This window comes from Falco naumanni, chromosome Z, assembly GCF_017639655.2.
Source record: "Falco naumanni isolate bFalNau1 chromosome Z, bFalNau1.pat, whole genome shotgun sequence".
Classification (NCBI taxonomy): Eukaryota; Metazoa; Chordata; class Aves; order Falconiformes; family Falconidae; genus Falco; species Falco naumanni.
Genome location: NC_054080.1, coordinates 49,585,785 through 49,603,781, shown reverse-complemented (window position 1 = coordinate 49,603,781; position 17,997 = coordinate 49,585,785). Strand labels below are relative to the sequence as shown.

Here is a 17,997-nt window from a genome sequence, read left to right as displayed (position 1 = left end):
AGTCTGAAATAAATTCACTAAGTATTTATTAAGGCAGGAAAGCAAAAACAGCGTGCTGGGCGGCCGGGGAGTCGCAGCTCCATCCAGGCTCGCAAATTCCAACAAGTAACACAGCCCTTTTAATCTCAGCTTCAAGGCCGGTTTAAGTAAAGTTATGCTCTCAGTCCCGTGGCAAGAAGCTGTACGTTACAAACTAAACTATTTTTACACTAAAGTCTAGACAAAGACAAAGTTGTCATAGTAACTTGAGATTATGGTTTTGTTACCGAAATCTCAGAATGAAGAACTTATCGACACCAATGTGATGTAGATAAGCAGACACTTCTTTATTGATGGCCGGGTGCGTGAGCGAGTCCTCTCACGATCAACGCACACCAAGTCTCAAAATCAGACACCATATATAGAACTTACTCATACATATTCACTAAGTATTCATGCATAATCATAATATTTCCCGTAAATCATTAACATATTCTCCTCCTGTATCTGATTCTACGCAGTAGAGCTTAGAAAGGTCTAGAAATGGGTCTGGGGTACGATTTGGGGAGGTGGTATATGAGTCGGTGGTTGCGATCTCCCCCTGCCGGAATTACCTTTTACTAAAGTTCACTATTTCTTGGCAGGTAACTACAAGCTGTTCCAGTCAACTCTCCCCAGTTTCCATTAATCTTATATTCTGACATTTCAATACACCTTCTACATACAGAAGACTGGTCAAATACAAAGAAACCTTTCAAACCCTAAATTTATTACCTAAGTTTTAAGAATGGTTCTAGCCCATTCTTCTAGCCTTGGTACAGGATGTACAGAAGATCTCATAGCAGCTTTTACTGTGCAACTATAAGTTTCATTAAAATATATTTCTTATCCTTCTATATTTCTATTTTATAAAATGATTTTTATAAAATCAAATAATCAATCAAATAAAGTCAATCAATCTTAACTTATTAGCAAATCTATAACAGTTTAACATTGGCCTTGAGGAGGTACATCTCCAACCTCATGGTTAACAGTTATCTCTTTTCTCACCAGACAAAACATTCTCAAACCTGTTACAGCAAGATCATTCCTTTTGTTAAAAACCCCTTTGATCAGCAAATTACCCTTAGTGACTTGTTACAGGATGGTTTCTGATACATTACAGAGTTGTGATCAAAACAAAACCAATTTTCTGACTTCGTTCCCCATGAAGCCACTTCCCCACCCCCACCCTCCAGCAACTGCATAAACCATACCCTTGATTATATGCACAGCAGCAACCTCACAAGCCAAGTACTTACTTTAAACTTTCCTCTGCAAGGTTCTGATCCAGCTTAGTAAAGATGAAGTGGGCAATGGCGAGAAACCGGGTGTACGATGTATCAAACGCCACCCTAACATGCAAACATCAGAAGCAGTTAGGATGCTGAATTAACACCGCATTTTTACCGGCCGCTTAAGGTTACAAAATACTGCATTATATTATATTATAAAGTGTTGCAAGTGATGTATCGATTACCTTATTTTCTGCATAGTTAAAAACACACATTCTCCAGCCTATTTAACAAAGCTTAAATAATTTCAGGAAGAGCATTTTACTCTCAAAGACGTTTTCAAACCAAGAGGTACGGCGCCTGCCAGTTCACTTTCTCCATACCACTGTGCGGGATGCCTCAAGGGGAGAACAGGAGTTACTATGATTTCTGGGTTTCACTTCTTCATAGCTAACACAGGTCACTACAGCAGTTCAGGCGCTTCCTCTGTCACCATCGCCGCTGGCACCGAACCCCTCGGCGGCCGTAGCCAGACCCCCTCGTCTTGACCTGCAGAAGGGGTCCCGTCCGCCGCCGCCTCCGCCCCGCTTCTCCCTCATACTTACCTTCCGAGACCCGAGCTGCCATCGCCATCGCCATCGCTATCGCCATCGCTATCGCCATCGCCATCGCCCGGGTCAAAGCCCAGGGCCCGCACGTACAGCCAGAAGTGTTGCATCTCCCACTCGCTTTCCATAGCGCCCAGCCACTGGCGGAGCACCCCCCCGCCGATGCACGCAGCAGCGCAGCCGCCTCACGGCCGCCAAGATCTGCCCGGGCCCGCCAAAATCTCCCGCGCGCGGGCCCTGACACCGCGAAACTTCCGCCCGGCCCTCGTTGCCTGGACACGGAGGAGGGAATGGCGCGGCACGCCGTTACACCGTGCCACCGTTACGCACGGGCGGGCGCCTCCCGCCGCTGTGACGGAAGCGGCGCCGGGGGGGGGCCGCAGGACGTCACCCCGCCGCCGCCAGCACCACCACGACCACGCCGAGCGGCCCCGGAAGAGGCCGGGCCCCAGCAGGGGGCGGAGAGCGGCGGTCCGTCGCTGGGAGCCCGCGCCGAGCAGCCTGAGCCGACCGTAGGGGGCGAGAAGCCCCGGGCGGCGCTTGGCCCAGGCGAGCTGCAGAGGGTTTAGATTGTTTTGTAACCGATTTACAAAATTTAATACGAGGAACGAGTGAAACTCACACCGGCAGCAGGCTGTGTGGTTCAAACGTTTATTCCAAGGCATTTCAGTGACTAGGATTCACAGCTTCCGCAAGAGCCAAGCGCTAGGCGACACGAGAGCAGAGGTGCCATGTGCCAGCCGCCGCGCCGTGTTCCCCGGCCGCACAGAACAGCACCGTGCAGCATCCCCAGCCTTGCTGCTGCCACCCGGATCTCTGCGGGAGGAGCCCCCCGGTCCTCGGACAGAGGCGTGAGGAGCCTGCCCCCAGCCCGCTCCCATTCACCCCGACTCCCACAGAAGTCGCTGTGCGCAACCAAATGTGGATTCGACATTCCTTAGCAAATACCTGAAGTGTTTATTTAAACATAAAAAGCTCATCGCCGTCACCAGAGGTATCCCCACCTTCTCTTTTGTTTTGGGTTTTTTTTTTTTCCAATTTTCTTTTGCCCTACATCCATTTGTATCATTGTCCTTACTTTTTACAGTCTCTCCCCCTTTCTCTTTTAACCGTCATCCTCATTCCTGGAAAACTTTACCATTTAAGCATTTACCATCTTCTAGTCTCAGGCCCCACAACTGACAGCATCAGGATGGCCAAAATTTTTGCACACAGAAGGCATGTAGAGAGAAAGGGAGTCTTTTTGTGCATAAAGCAGTCTTGCCAAAGGGAAGCTCTAAGCTCTGTAGGTACAGAGCCTTACAAAAAGAACCTGAGAGAATCCGAGGCAAAGTCTCTTACCCCTTCCAGCAGCAAAGAGGTAGATGCAGAAGTGCTTTTCATGTAGACTGAAAGGGGAAAATTTGTGGGCAAATCCTCATCCAAAACTCCTTTTGTTGGCAGCCCTTTATGCAAAGCACCAGAGTGTTCTCATGGCTGCTGCCAGCAGAACAAATCATTAGCAAAGTTGAGATCAGTTGGATACAGTGGTTAGGCTATACCTGGCTTGTAGAATGGGAGTTTGACAGCCATGCTAATGAATTAACGTAGCATGCATTCCTTAGATAGAAAAAAATCAGAATTTTTATGCAGCTAAGTGAAACAGTGATTTAAAAAATATCCCCAAAATCCCTAAGCTAGGCAGGTTCACTTAAAAGGAGAAATCTAAGTTAAACATGGCAAAAATACATTGTGTCAAGAAGACATTGTTATGCCTCTATTCAGCTCTCTGCCCTGTACTGTAAGGGCCATTTGTGCGTGAAAAGTCTTGTTGATCATCTTCATCCAAATCCAAAATGTCTGGGATATCGTCCGACTCTGAAGACAGGTCTGTAATAGTGAAATCAGGAACCTGTGCAGGAATGAAATTTCAATGAATTTAAAAGTAAACCCAAACAAATTTCTGCAGTAATCACTGAAGTCAAAGATGCTCAGCACCTCTAGAAATCACACACAAAATACCAAATACAAAGCGAAATATGCCCAGTCACACATGAAACACAACATTAAGACAGACCAAATACTACGCAAGATGCAGACCCATTGCTTAGCACACAGGGCTTTAGAGATGGAACAGAGCTAAACTTAGTGGAGTGTATTTAGTGAAATTGGTTACCAGAAAATTAAAAAAAGCAAGTTTTTAAACATTTTGCCTTTATTCTTTCCTTGGGAGCAATGGGCTATACAAAGGAACCTGCCCTGAGGAGCTTGATACGGATTGCCCTGTACTGCTCTGCCTGCCTACCACATCAAACCTTTCCCAAGAACCAAAGTAACTGGAACTGCAATCCCACTTTGGCTTCTGTTTTAACTGCATGTAGAGTATTCTGCACTGTTAAGCACCACCAGGTTTCAGGAATTGCCAGAGACATTACTGGATGCATGGATGTTACACACTTCTAAAAATGTTGGCTAAGACACTTAGGAGCTTAAATCCCAACCCTTAAGCCCCCTTAGGAGGACTTAGACTACTTAGGCACTTCTGAAAAATGGGATATAATTAAGAAATTTCCTCATAACCGCAAGATTTTTGCCCCAAGTGAAAAATATTTGTACTATAGTTTCTAGTTTCATTAATGGTAACCGTTTTAACGCAGGTGATGTGACATACTTGGAGCAACACACAGTATCAGCACATAACAATGGCTGCATGCTGACAGGACTTTGGTTCTGCACATACAAGAAGCAGCAACTTGGAAAGGCTTCCAGGCATTTGTGTAACTTAAACTCAGTGCTGTCTGGAGAAGCAGTTTTAATTCATTCCTTAACTGCAAAACACCTTGCTTATGACTTACTTTCATGACAGACAGCGTGCAAGATAAATGTGTGCTTTGCTTGCTATGGAAGACATTGGAAAAAAAAAAAGAACACATCAAAGGATAAAAGGATTACTGTTTCAGCTATCAAGTTGTAGACAACATTAAAGCAGGGAACACAAATCAGTTCCTTAAGAGAACTCATAAACCCTAAGGCACCAGGGACTTACGACTAGTAATTGAAGTATGAACTAAAACTAAGCTTCAGAAGAATTTAAGCAGCATGTCACTTACTAGGCACTAACGTGAATACAATGAAACACGTAACCACTTTGAGAAACTAAAATGACATCGGTGATCTTTGTCTCCCAAAAAGCCAAAAGGCACTAGTAACTGAGGAGACACATCTTTCTACCAGCCGGAATTATCTTGCATCTTTCTGCTTATGGTAGTTTACCTTTTAGTAATTTTACTAATTACTGCACTTACAGAAATCACTAAGCTATCCCATTATCAGCACATCACCCTGTATTTCATATTGCAGTACAAATGGGGATGTCTTAACAACACTTAGGCCAAGTAGTCCATATGCAAACTTGTTTTAAAATGTGCCCAAACGGATGCCTTAAACAAGTGGTTTTATTCTATACTTACACTGAGCAGGGCACATGACCATGTTAGTTGTGTCTGTCAAGTGACAATTTTCACCACATCCTAAATTTAAGACACTTTTATAACCACGTCATTCTTGCTGACAATACGATAAGCACTGAAATTTGATACCATGCTTTCTTAATCTCCTTAATGCACACATTATAAGCAACTGACTCCTTTAGCATACTAGTAAGATGTTCACAGCCATGAAAGAATTTCAGATTGGAGTGTATCTGTCGGCATCAGAATAAAGCAGGGCTTATGTCAGTATGATTTATCTGTTCTGGAACATGCTGAAATACATTAGGACAGTGTATTCTGACACCTGCACCAGTCTAACCAAAACAATGCAAAGCCCTTGGTGTTACAGGCTTGCTTAGGTAAAGGACTTTCACCTCCATTACCACTTTTCACACTTGACAGGAAGTTGAAACACAACAGTAAGTCAATTCTTAGAACAAAGAATAAGGCCAGATACGACTCCTCCTCGTGACATTTCTCCATAGGATGCAATTGGATCATTTACACAGAACAGTGCAAAACTTGCAAAATCCTTGCATGGAATAGTGCAAAACATACTTCAGTGTTTAACATTTGTATATGAAAATTGCAAATGTCAATACTAACTTTAAATTAATCCATTTTTTCTTAATAGGTTTTCAGAACTAAACCACTAGCAATTTGAGATGGTTCTTATTTGTGCACTTTCAGAACAAGCACTTATTTTTAGTCACAGAGACTGTATTACCCAAAAGAAAATTCCCATCTTAGTATGAAGAGAAATACATTTATCAAAACTGTGCACAAAACCTCTAGCAAGCTGTTGCATGTAAGACTTTCTGATCACGCAAATGACCAACAGATCATGCTTAAAAAATTAGTTACATGCTGTTTCCTCTTTTTAATTAGATGGCTTAGGTAAGTTTTTGGGTCGTTTATTGTTGTTTGGGTTTAGGGGTTTTTTTAATAAAGTAATTCATCAGTTGTTTTCAAATCCTGTCACCTATTTTACTGGCTATATAGTATTACTGTAAGTTGCAGTTTGGAAAAGATTATTAAAAAAAAAAAGACATCTTAAGGTATGTGAGACATTTTAAAAGCTTTCCATCTTTCTTCAGTTTAAGGCAAATAGCTTTATCCCTGCAACTCCAGCTCTTACACAAATCCTGTAATTTGTATTTGACCAATGCATATGCTGCTATGAATATGATGTTCGTGAAACTTTCATATCATATGGAGCTATTTACAAATGTTTGTATTTAAAACTTTTGTAGCTAAGTATTATCAGCAATGATAGAGTAGCTGTCTGTTAAATACACCCGGAAGGTGGAAGTTCCAACTATGATTTTTTTATCTCTTGAACAGAAACAATTATTTTCTGAACGCTACATAAACCATAATCTTATCAGTGATTACTTCATTAGCACTCTGTTGCCATCCTAGTTTTTTGCACGACTAACCACCTTTGACACACTTTTCCATTTCATCTAGTTTTTCTGCCTTGCTGCAAATAGGATCAACTGTTTCCTATAATTTTCAACATACCTAATCTTACCTTTTTTAAAAGGTTCCAGAGATTTCACAGCTTTCTAGCCCAAGCTATATCCTCAAAAGTGGTTTTGGACTAAGAGCAGGCAAATTTCTATGCAGCGTTGCTGAGCTGCTTCATACATGCAATTACAGAGAAACAGCTAAGCTAACAGGAAAAATTTATGAGTATACTCTGCTCTGTTAATATCTTAGGTTTTCCTCCTCCTGTTTGAGAGTTTTCAGCAATTATCAGCATGTACTTCAGATTCAGTCCACTGTGGGGGAAAAAAGCCAAAGAGGTCCACATAGTTCTTGCCTCCAGCAGACATTTGAATAGTCATCCTAACTCCACTAGAAAAAAATACCCAGTTTTGTCTGTATTCTAATTACAAGTCTAGAACCTAAAGATATGCTGTACTAAACTACCAACAAGAAGACAGCCTGGCAAGCTACAGTTGCAGTTCAGTGCTGTCATTACTATGGGAGTCATAATTTCAGCCCAGAGACACGTTCAACATAAGCCAGGAATATACTGAACTGCTGCTATTCAGCCCTCTTTTCCCCCCCAAGGAAGGGTACCTAGTTCTACTGGGAGGGTGGACAGAAGGTTACACACTTTTGGCAGGGGGGGGGCTCCAGGAGCCAACAGAAGAATCACACCCCAGAAGAGCATGACACAGGAACTTGCGTACAGCATTTTGGTGTAACAGGCTTTACCTGTTACCATTAGGTAAGCAATTAACCAGGCATTTCTCCATTCATGGCCATCAGTTGTGGGCCAGCTGTCAGAAGTCAAAGGAACTTTTGCACAGAATCCACCCACAGTCCATAGTGAGGGCAAAATAATTTGGAGGTCTAGGCTGGTAATATTTTCCCTTATTTTTTACTTCATCTGCTCGCTGACATTTAGCAAGGCTGGACAGGCATCTAAGTGAGTCCAAATCAGTAGTCCAACTTAAGGCAGAACAGAGAGAGGTATTGCTTTTGCATTAGTACTAGGAGGTGCTGCTTATTCCTCAGTCCCCAAAAGACAGTGAGCACTTTGAATATCTAACTTGATGGATCACCTCAGAACAAAAGCTCACATGCATCAGATTTTAAAATACATGTAAGAATGGGAATTCCCTTCTTTGAACTACCAGCTGCTCCCAGACCAGATTAGTCCCATTCTGTTCCTCAGCACCTCCACAACAGTAGATACACTTTACAAGTTTTATTACAAATGGAGATGAAAAAGAATATTCTCTGGTTGACTCATTCAATACTTGAAGTAAACAGAATGAATTGCTGAAAGAATTCCAGAAGCCTTCACACAGGCCCTGGCTGGAAAGAATTCTCACTATCTCATGTCAATTTCTTGTTAAACAGCCCCCTTACAAAACCCAAGTATTTATACCTGGAAGTTACGGAATCTTTATCTGTAATCCTCCGTTCTTTCTTTTTTTAATACTGTGCTTAAAACAGTCTTGATGCAAGCCCTCTCACAGCAGGCTACAGTACATGTCATTTGCTTTAGTGCCCACGTTGTACCAGCAGTAGAGAGGTATTGCTCCATGTAGCAACATGCCACCAGGTGGCAAGCTTCCTCTGAACTCTTATTTTCCTTTACACTTCCTCGGTGACCTCTGAAAACGGTGGTCAGCATTGCTACACAAAACTCAAATTTGCACAGGGCAGCATGCATTAAGAACAGAGACGCAACTTACCTTGACAGCCCTAAACCAAGAAAGCCTATTTCTCAGTGACTGTAATTCTCTTCCAGGAGAGGGATTCACAGAATCTACTGAGGAATGATTGCACCCAAGTAGCTGAGCGTTAATAGTCACTCAAGTTCAGAAGAGGGTAAATAAAGTTAAACAGGTTAAAACTGGTCTTTGCAGCCCCGAGTATATACTGTTTATAGGGAGCCAGCTGCCAAAGCAGCTAGCCAGCAGTCCCATGCACACAGAATATCTACTGCAAAGTTAGGACAGGGCATTTTTTTTGTCTGTATCCTTCTCTTCTCAATATCAATATATCCATCAGCTCACAGGTTAGGTCATCATTAAAGGCAAGCAACAGAAAACACCAAAAAAGCAGCAGTAAAGCTAAGCTAAGACTGAATGGAAGGATGCACAGGAACTCAAAGGAAGGAAGGACATGCTGCAGCAATCTCTTACTTATCTATACATACACACACACATATATTTTCAATGCATGTCTACTTCATTTGCATTTCAGGCTTGCTTTCTGCTGGACTCAGTTTGAAGGAGTCACAGAACAGCAAGTTACATTTGTTTTAAACACCACTGAAATGGAGACAGACTTTGGCTACTGAAGCATTTATTGCTAATATACAAAATGAATTACAAAAAGATGGCTACAAAAAAAGCAACAACCCACACAACATCAGGCACCTGGGTACAAACAGCATGAATCTTGTCTTTATACTGTATATTAGACAAACATGTTGATAATGATTTGGTCTGTTACTGCAACAGGCTCACCAGGGAAGCAGTCATGGCACCAAGCCTGTCAAGAGTTCAAGGAGCATGCAGACAACACTGAGTCATATGGTTTAGTATTAGGTAGTCCTGCAAGGAGCAGGGAGTTGGACTCCATGATCCTTATGGATCCCCTTACAAGTTTAGATACTCCAGAATTCTGTGGTCAGGTTACCATGTTATACAATAGTTAAGTTTAGATAGTTAATGTTAACACTGTCACAGCATTTAAGTAACTCCAGCTGACTCATTCAGAAACCCCACTTTCAGCTTTGGAATTCTGTACTCACAGACCTTTTGTCATGAACTGTGTAGCAGCAGAATTTGAGACAGTCAAATCCATAATCATCAAATGTGCAATCCACAGCAAATACGGAATTCAAACATATCTAGCTAGACTGCAGGGCTTTTAAATGCATTTCATAGTATGCAAGGTTTTTATATCATTCTGGTACAGATTAAGCAACAAATCAAATGCTTTTACCTATGGCACGTTTTATTTAGACTAATGGTATTAATACCATTAATAAGCATGGTGAGGTTTCTTAACTTGACAAACAAGCATCCTGACAACTGTAAGCTGCCAGTATTTTGGCACTCAAGACAGTTTAAGTTAAGTGTGGCTTAACTACAAAGGACAATGCAGGTCATGTGTGAGTGTCCTTTTTCCTCTATGCTTATTCCACTTGTATGTTTATGGATTTTTCTCCAAGGCTTTTGACAGCTACACTTGCTAAGGCTACTTGTTTGGTCAGTCAGCAGAGTACACACGTGCCATGCAGTTTATTCAATAGCGTGTTCAGGCTGTTTGTCTTTCTGGCTGGAATTTTTCTCCCCTTCACCTTTGCTCTCAGCATGCTGAAGGCCAGGCAGTTGTGGGTAAAAGGGACCTACCAGCCAGTTGAGCGGTGTGTTGTTAACAAGATAATCCATCACATCATCCAGAGACTCCTTCATTTTCTTCAGCTGTCCTTTGCTAGTTGTGAGAAAGCTGTCTGATAACTCCTGGAAGGAGGATGCTGACCGAAAGCTCTGGTAGACATCACCTGCCATTGACCCAACATTGTAAACCTGATCCTGCACATTCTGTGGCAGCCCCTGTAGACTTGAAACCAGTGTGAGGCAGGTGGTCTGAAGCTGCTGAGTGAGGGTCCGGGCAATAGCTAGAGTTCTTGACTCAATGTACTGGAAACAAAAAGTTTAACAGCACGTCAATATCTTTTTATGACTGTAGCAGCTTCATGTTGCTCAAGATATATCAAGAAGCAAAGTAAACATGCAAGTAAAATAAAGCTACAGCAGATAATAAAACAGGTCTTAAGCCTGAAGAGTAAGAGACTTGAAAGTACTTGATATTTCTTCAAATCTCAAGTACTTTGTGGAACAGAAATACTGGTAGCTTCTACCCAGTCAACAGATAAGCAAGCTCTTGTTTCCAATCTGGATAAGAAGTCACAGTAGGCAAGTATATTCTAATAAATAATTGCATGTAGCTGCTTACATGTAAAACACAGTGAGGCTGTGACTAAGACTGTTTTATGATGACAAACGGTTATATGTCATTTGGCCATATCAGGTATGTGAGTCCTAGCTGATCTAAATACAGACATCCCAACCCAAGTTCATATGCTAAACAGGATGACCATTCTCTTGAAAGGAGAATGAACCCCAGAGTGTTTGCAGCAAGTAGGCTCACTGAAGAGTTTGCATGTCCCCTACTTTCCATAGCAGTCGCTAGTCAGCTGCCCTGCACTTCGGTATTCAAATTCCAATTTGCACATAAGCTTCTGTGCTGTTAAGATGCTGTGCACTTTGAGGACTGTTAGTTTGCCATTACCTTGACAGTATACAATCCATTTTTTTCTGGTTTACATTTACATCTCTTTACCTCAGTGCTATGTGAGTCATCACCATCATTTTGGCCTGTATTTTTCTTCCATTCTACCCAGGATTGATAAAGCTTTTCCTGAGCATCAAGAAGTTTCTGATTGGCACTATTCATGTTCTTTCTGGCATACTCGATCTGAAATACAGCCAAATAAGGAAGTAAAGCAAAGTCTATAAAAGTTCCATTAGGACTACCTTAACTTACCTGCTTTGTAAGCTCCTTTTTAAATACTTTAAAAGTTCAATATAAGATTTTGGGTAATATAAGCGTGCATTCCTTCTCTTCAAAGCAGAGAAAACAGAATGCAGTTTTAAGATGTTATATAGCATATACCTCTTCCTCAACTATTTCCCCCTCCCCCATTCACATCCTACACAAGGATTTGAAAGTGTATAGAAGGCCATGACTCTTTATGCACAGTTTATCCTGTACATAAAGGTACGTTGTTAGGATAAGACTACTGAAGTACCCAGGAATGCTCAGAGATACCCACAGCAAGATATGCAAGCCCACAAAGAACCCGACCATTTTATTAATATAAAGGACTGGAGTGTTGAGTTGCAAGACATGTACTTCACTGAATGAAGTCTGTGTTAAACTCAGCACTTCAGAACAGAAATATCACTTTAAATATGTCACTTCTATTCCTGCAATGCTCAAAATTACAAGCAGTTCCTGGCTCATTTACAGCTTAGCCTGATTTAAGATCTCTCCTGAATAGTGGTGAAAAGCTCTGAATGGGAAATCCTTTATACTCATAAAACACACTTAGTATGAGAAAGCAGTTCCAGTTTTCCTATGCCTCTTTTTGGTTATTTTCTGCACTCAAACCGTGCCAGTGTTTGCTTTTCATAACTCAAGTGAAAGCTTAAACTTACCAAACTAACAGTGTGGTGGAGCTGAGAGATTGCCTCCTGGCTTTTCTGTTTAGCATCTCTAACTTTGTTTAAGGCTTGATGGTAGGCACGTATGCGAACCTTTGAAGACAAGGATCCTAGTCTAATGTAGTAGCTTGGCTTTCGAACTCCAACTTCAAAACCTTCAACTTTTGCAGCTTCTTTCTCTAGATATGTAGAAAGGAAGCAAATTGACCACTGGAAGAAAACTTAAGCAAATGTAACTGCCTCAGACCTCTAACAGCTGAATACTGGACCTGTTTAGTAGCCCTTTAGTACCATAGTAAGTTAATAAGACTACCACATGTGGAAATCTTTATTTTTCACTCTGCTTCCCTGTGAAGATGCTACTACAAACAGCAAGGCAAAGGCAGCATGGGAAGCACATGCCTTCTCCCCATTACAAGTAATAAATGGATGATTGCTTGCTTCTCTCCAATACCAGCATTCCAACAAAATCAAACCTTTAATTGGTCTTACCTAGTTCTGCTTCTGTAAGTGGGAGATACTGGTCAACAAGGGTCTCCGATTTAGTGAGAGCACTGTCCATTCCACTGCTCACCATCTGCACCACACGACTTCCCAGGACAGTGTTAATGCTGCCATTGACAACTGACTTGGTCATTTCTACGCTGTCTTGCATCGCTTCTTTAGTCTTGCCCACAACTCCAGTGATCGTGTGAGCAACAGTTTCCTTGGCACCAGTCACAGTGGTTGTTACAGCTTCTCTAGCTCCCACAACTACATCCTTGGCATTAGCAACAACCTGCCGTAAGAAACAGGCCAATTCACTAAAGCTATTTCCTTAAGGAGATACATAATCCAGGAAATACAGATTTATGCTAAAGCTTGTAAAATTATCAGTTATCTAGGAGAAATTATGTCCTGAAAACATATGTACAAGACAAAACAAAATATGACTTCCATGCAGCCTTCAGCTCGAAACACTTCAGTGATGTAATTCCAGTACTATTTGCTTCACACTGAGCAGGAAAGAGACAAGGACTCAAATTTAAAAAAAAAAATGCCCATCAGTGAACAGATCCTAGACGTCTAAGATGTGTCAAATGCTGGGCAAGTTCTAAAATCAAAAAAAAAAAGCAGCTCAATGGCATCCCAAAGGCAACAGAAAAACCTTTTACCTCCTTACTGCTTCTAAGCTGTGCTTCAAGCACAGCTTATTGAAATCTGTCTCCCTGCATTTTTAGTAATAGGAAAGAGGAAGGGTGTACAGTTCTTCTGCTTCACGTAGGTACATGGAAAGAACTTACCTTGTCAGTGGGTTGATTCAAAATAGGTAGTCTCTCTTCAATTTTGTCCAGACCTATGCACGCATAGTTGTTGGCAACTACAACTATAAAAGAAATTACAATAGCTGGTTTAAAATTTGGAGTTTGTTTTCCCTTAGTATAAATAAATCCAGTTGAGAATTCCTCTTGAAACAGAGCTCAGCTAAAACACTCTTAAAGTAGTGAAATTTGAGGCAGGAAAGCCCAGAAACAACACAGGTTTACAGCAACAGGAAAAAAGCTCACTTAAATCCATTTGACACTTTACGAGCAACTGTTAGAACAAGACAGAAGCACCTGGCTGCCTGCCACTTCATGAAACCAGGTTACTGGTTACAACAGTCTTGTGACACAGTTGCCAAATTTAATCAGTTGTTCTCAGCAAGAGAAAGTACAGGAGTAGCATTTGAAACCAGGTGAAAGGTAATGAAGGTGTTGAGCAACAGACTACATAACCATCTGGCATATCAAGATGAATCAGTCGGTTTAGGATTACAAAAGCTGGAATCTGCTTTGGCTCTAGACGGTTTGGGGTTTTTTTGCTCAATCATACCCAGCTGTAATCAGTTACTTAACAAGCCATGCAACAGGTTCAGTCAGCTACCTGAAACAGCACTCCAGACTGGCATGACTTAAACTGTAAGTACATCTGGATATATAAAGCAATCAGTTTAATTAAGTTATCAACAGTTCCATTGTTGCCTTACTTTGCGGTTCCAGTTTCTGGATGATAGGCATAGCACTCGTCACGGCTACTGAAGTAATTGTCTTCACTCCTTTCTCTGCTATCTCACATACTGATTTCAGATAAGGATGGTTATCCTTTGTGGTGATGTAAGCTGTGGACACCATATCATAGGTGGAGCTCACCAAGGGAAGGTTAGCAACCCTCGATACAATGTTCTGTTTAAAAAAAAAGAAAAATGTTAGTTGACTCATGTTTCTGAACTAGGCATAAAGAACTATGGGGCTATGTAAGACCTACCTGCTGTGGATCAATTGCTGCCAATGCCATTTTTTCAGGTCTTGAATCTCACTCAGCCTGTGAAAGAAGCATATTTGAGTTACAGCATTCTCATATCCACTCCATCTAATCACCAGACTTTGAAACCAACAACCCTTTTGTTATCAACTCCATTGATCAAGGCGACTGGCATGTCCAGATTCTTGCATACAGGAATTACATTTTATTGTAGAAACTTAGAAATCCAAAACTTTGTTTCCCAATTACTTTGGTTTAGGCAACAGAGAAGTAGGGCACATGCAAGAGACAGGCTTTTTGGTAATTCTTCAGTGAAGTACTGTACCTCAGAGTTACCAGTCAGTTGATCAATCTATTTTTCTAGAAGACACACACACTTGGGCTTATCTGTTGAGCCAGGCCAAAGAAACACCAGCCAACAAATCACCAGAATTCTAGTTTAGGATGTCTAAATCAGATGAAGCCTCCACCATCGAGGTCTTTAATCAGATCAGATCTTCTGTTAACATAAGGGAGTCAAGTTTGACATTTGAGTCATCACTGCTGCCCAAATCTTGACAACACATGGAAGATTGAAGGGGAGTACTTATTTCAGTAACCTCAGCTCAGTTCCCAGAAGTCATTCCACTAAGCTCAAGCAGTTCATTCCCTCTAGTGGCATGCCCAATACCCATGCAGGACTCCCCTGCTCAGCTTGCTCAAAAGTTACCATTCCTGTAACACACAAGGTATAGGACTTTCCCGCTGCAGAAAATCTCTCCTTTATGTTAATTTAGACTTAATTATTACCTATCCCACACTGAAACAGGCAGTCATCCAACAAGCCCATGCTACTCAGTTATCTTCCAACACCTATTCCCATGGAGAAAACACTAGCAGCTCTACCACCCATATGAACCCTGTAAGAAAAGAGGGGTATTGCAGTACCACATAAGGAGCACAATACAGAAGTGCACTGTCATCCAATGTGCACATACAGGCTGAACATAATTTGCTGGAACCACTTTTTGCATTGATGTTTTCATATGACACTTAAGTTCCCTACGAATCTGCATAAGTAAAGGCAACAGAAAGGCAAGCTGAAAAGTCAGTCCTCAAAAGGACTGTGGTTTTCAAGACTTTCTGCTAAGTTTGTCAAAGAGACACTAGCAGTTTTCTTCCTCATAGGTATGACAGTATCAAAAGGAGTGTGTTAAAATCCTGCCTGGGAACAAGTAAAACTTTTCCCCATTACATAACAGGGAACAAGGACAAAGGCATGCTGTTTACATTGTAGACATATTTGCACATATTAACACACGTGCCATAAGGTAACGCCTGTAATGAGATTAACCACTGTACATGGGACATACAAGCAGGCAGCTAACACAGGTTACAGCAGTAAAAGGGTTGTTTTCCTTCCATCTATTAAATATTGAAATACCCCCAGGAACATGTTATGTTTCTTGCATAGCATTACAAGTCTGATTACTCAGAGTACAGCTGAATTTCATTTTGGGCTGTAAAGCACACTGTAGAAGATGAGAAGAGGCTAACAGCAGAATCTGGCCACTGAAAGAGGAAGGGCCCTTACTTTAAGGATTACTCAGTATCTATAATACGTCCAAAAAGACTGAGCCAAACACAGCATGGATGTAAATTTTAGTCAACTAGTTAGTCTGTTAAGTTATCCCTGCTCTTAAAGACATCAGTGACAGCTATGCTCTTGCACAGTTTTAAGAATTCCTTGCAGTTTCAGCGATGCTATAAGTTGGATCCACTTCATTGGAGCAGGTGAGTGAGCTGCCCAAATCAAAGCCCCCAGGAAACAAAAGCATATTTCGGAAACAGCAAAAGATGCTGAACAGGAAAATAAATTAAGTTACAGCTTTCATTTCTACCTTCCCTCCCCCGCTATGACACGAGGCTAAAGGCCAAAAGGCAGCAGGCTGACAACCCCGCCGAGGAGCCCAGGCACTCGCGCCAGCCAGCCGCGGCAGGCCGGCGCCCCAGCTCCAGGAGCCGCCACAGGCCTCTTCAGGGACGGAGCTGCCCGATGCCTCCCCCGGGGGCGAACAGGCATCCCGGGCCCTCCAGGGCCCGCGAGCGCCTTAGGCAGCCTACCGCAAAACACCGGGACGTGGGGCAGGGGGCCCCGCAGGCGCAATGACGGAGGCGACGGAGACAGCGGGGGCGGGCCGCAGCCCGAGCAGCAGCCCCCGCCCGCTCCGCCGGTAGGCTCCACCATACTGCGGAGCCAGCCCCGCAGGGCCGACGACAGCCGGGCCGGAGCGCCGCTGCCGGTAGTACTCACCCGGGAAAAGCCAGGAGGGGCACAGCCAGCCGCAGCTCGGGCACGACCACCACTTGCCCAGGCCCGGCCTCGCCCCGCTATTTATGGGGAGCGGCCGCCGCCGGCCGCGCGCCACCCGACCTCTCGCGAGAGGAGGACGCGTCACTGCCGCCGCGCGTCAGCGGGGGCGGGGCGGGGCCGGGGCGAGGACGTGGCCGTGGCCGTGCGTTCACCCATGCCGGTCAAGGATCAGAGCGGGAGGGCAGGGCCGCACCCAGGAAAAGAAATCGTAATAAAGGAAACGCTTGTTGAACTGCTCTTTCAGCAGAGCCGTTCGTAGTACCTCAGTGCGAACACAAGGCCCAGAAAGGGGCCGGAAAGGTCCAGGCTTTCAGACCGAGGTGTGTAGGCCCACAAGTTGCGTGGCCAGGAGCAGAGGTTACAGACAAAATGCTTGCTCTCTTCACTCAGAATTCTTTCAGCTCTTCCAAATGGGCAAAAGAACGAAGCAGGAGGTTAGGCTGTGTTGGTCATAAATTAATCACACCTCTTCCTTTACCCAGACTTCTTAAGCAGGACTGTCCCAGGTGGGGCTGGAACACGGGGTGTACTGAAACGGGGGTCGACCAGCTCGGAAAGGCAGATGAGCCTCCGGTCTTCTTCTCCAGCGCTATGAGTTCAGTTCAGCACACTCACAGATAATCACCTCCACAGATTTAAACCCACGTTTGGTGTTCTTAACTTTTGTAACTCCAAAGGTGCACTTCACTTTTAACCTATAAACAAACGAGATACGCATCACAGTTAGACATATCAAAGCAGCAGGGAAAACCGGTTGTGGGCAAAGGTCCAAATACATATTTATAATTCAAGTTGTATTCAGCGTGCCGTGGCAGTGAGGGTGTCTGGAAAGAACTGCTTGACAAAGATTCATGCCTTAAGGGTAATCATGTGCTACAAACCTGTACAAACAACTTCTGCTTGGGCCAGTAATTTTTGCATAAGTATTTTTCCTCAAGGAAATTTAAACTGGCTTCCCAGAAAACTTAATTTGTTTCAATGGTTAAAATTGACAACAAATCACTTTATCCCTAAGCCTCACAGTACAAAGACTCCTTTATGCTGTTTCTGCTCCCTAAACAAAAGTGGGCCATACAGATTCTGCTTTAATTTACACTGCTTAAAACAAATAGACCTCTTTTTTCTGCTTGATGCCACTTTATAGATACCACTGTATATACATTTATGTCAATGTATTCTGTTAAGAGAAAATCGCTAGCTCACCAAAAGGCTTTAACCTTTCGCTCTTTCAGGATTATGTTGAAATACTTTTGCCATATAAGGGAC

The 17,997-nt window shown here is 42.9% G+C and overlaps 2 protein-coding genes across 15 annotated transcripts in view; both read right to left on the bottom strand.

The window, feature by feature from the left end:
- The window catches only part of HAUS6 (HAUS augmin like complex subunit 6), a 43,806-nt gene extending 41,499 nt beyond the window's left edge, over positions 1 to 2,307 (bottom strand). For 9 of the 11 annotated variants that reach the window (XM_040579089.1, XM_040579093.1, XM_040579094.1 and 6 more), the window contains exons 1-3: positions 1,927 to 2,307; positions 1,859 to 1,890; positions 1,281 to 1,373 (exon numbers count right to left, since the gene is read on the bottom strand). In XM_040579089.1, the coding sequence (XP_040435023.1) occupies positions 1,281 to 1,373; positions 1,859 to 1,890; positions 1,927 to 1,989 (188 nt within the window). In that variant the 5' untranslated portion in view covers positions 1,990 to 2,307. Of the gene's footprint in view, positions 1 to 1,280; positions 1,374 to 1,858; positions 1,891 to 1,926 lie in introns of those variants that run through there. The other 2 variants (XM_040579097.1, XM_040579100.1) reach the window with 1 other exon arrangement.
- Positions 2,308 to 2,798: 491 nt separating this feature from the next.
- On the bottom strand, positions 2,799 to 16,804 carry PLIN2 (perilipin 2). Of its 4 annotated transcripts, none has more exons than XM_040579882.1 (9): positions 16,672 to 16,803; positions 14,382 to 14,438; positions 14,104 to 14,299; positions 13,379 to 13,461; positions 12,588 to 12,873; positions 12,090 to 12,274; positions 11,212 to 11,346; positions 10,218 to 10,508; positions 2,881 to 3,752 (listed from the first exon to the last, which is right to left on the bottom strand). In XM_040579882.1, exons 2-9 carry the CDS (start codon positions 14,409 to 14,411, stop codon positions 3,618 to 3,620), a joined length of 1,341 nt encoding a protein of 446 aa, XP_040435816.1. In that variant the 5' UTR covers positions 14,412 to 14,438; positions 16,672 to 16,803; the 3' UTR covers positions 2,881 to 3,617. The 4 variants fall into 4 exon arrangements, with proteins under 4 accessions (XP_040435819.1, XP_040435816.1, XP_040435817.1 ...); XM_040579883.1 differs by lacking the exon at positions 16,672 to 16,803 and adding an exon at positions 16,482 to 16,585; XM_040579885.1 differs by lacking the exon at positions 11,212 to 11,346 and having other exon boundaries at positions 2,799 to 3,752; positions 16,672 to 16,804.
- Between the last annotated feature and the right edge of the window lie 1,193 nt (positions 16,805 to 17,997).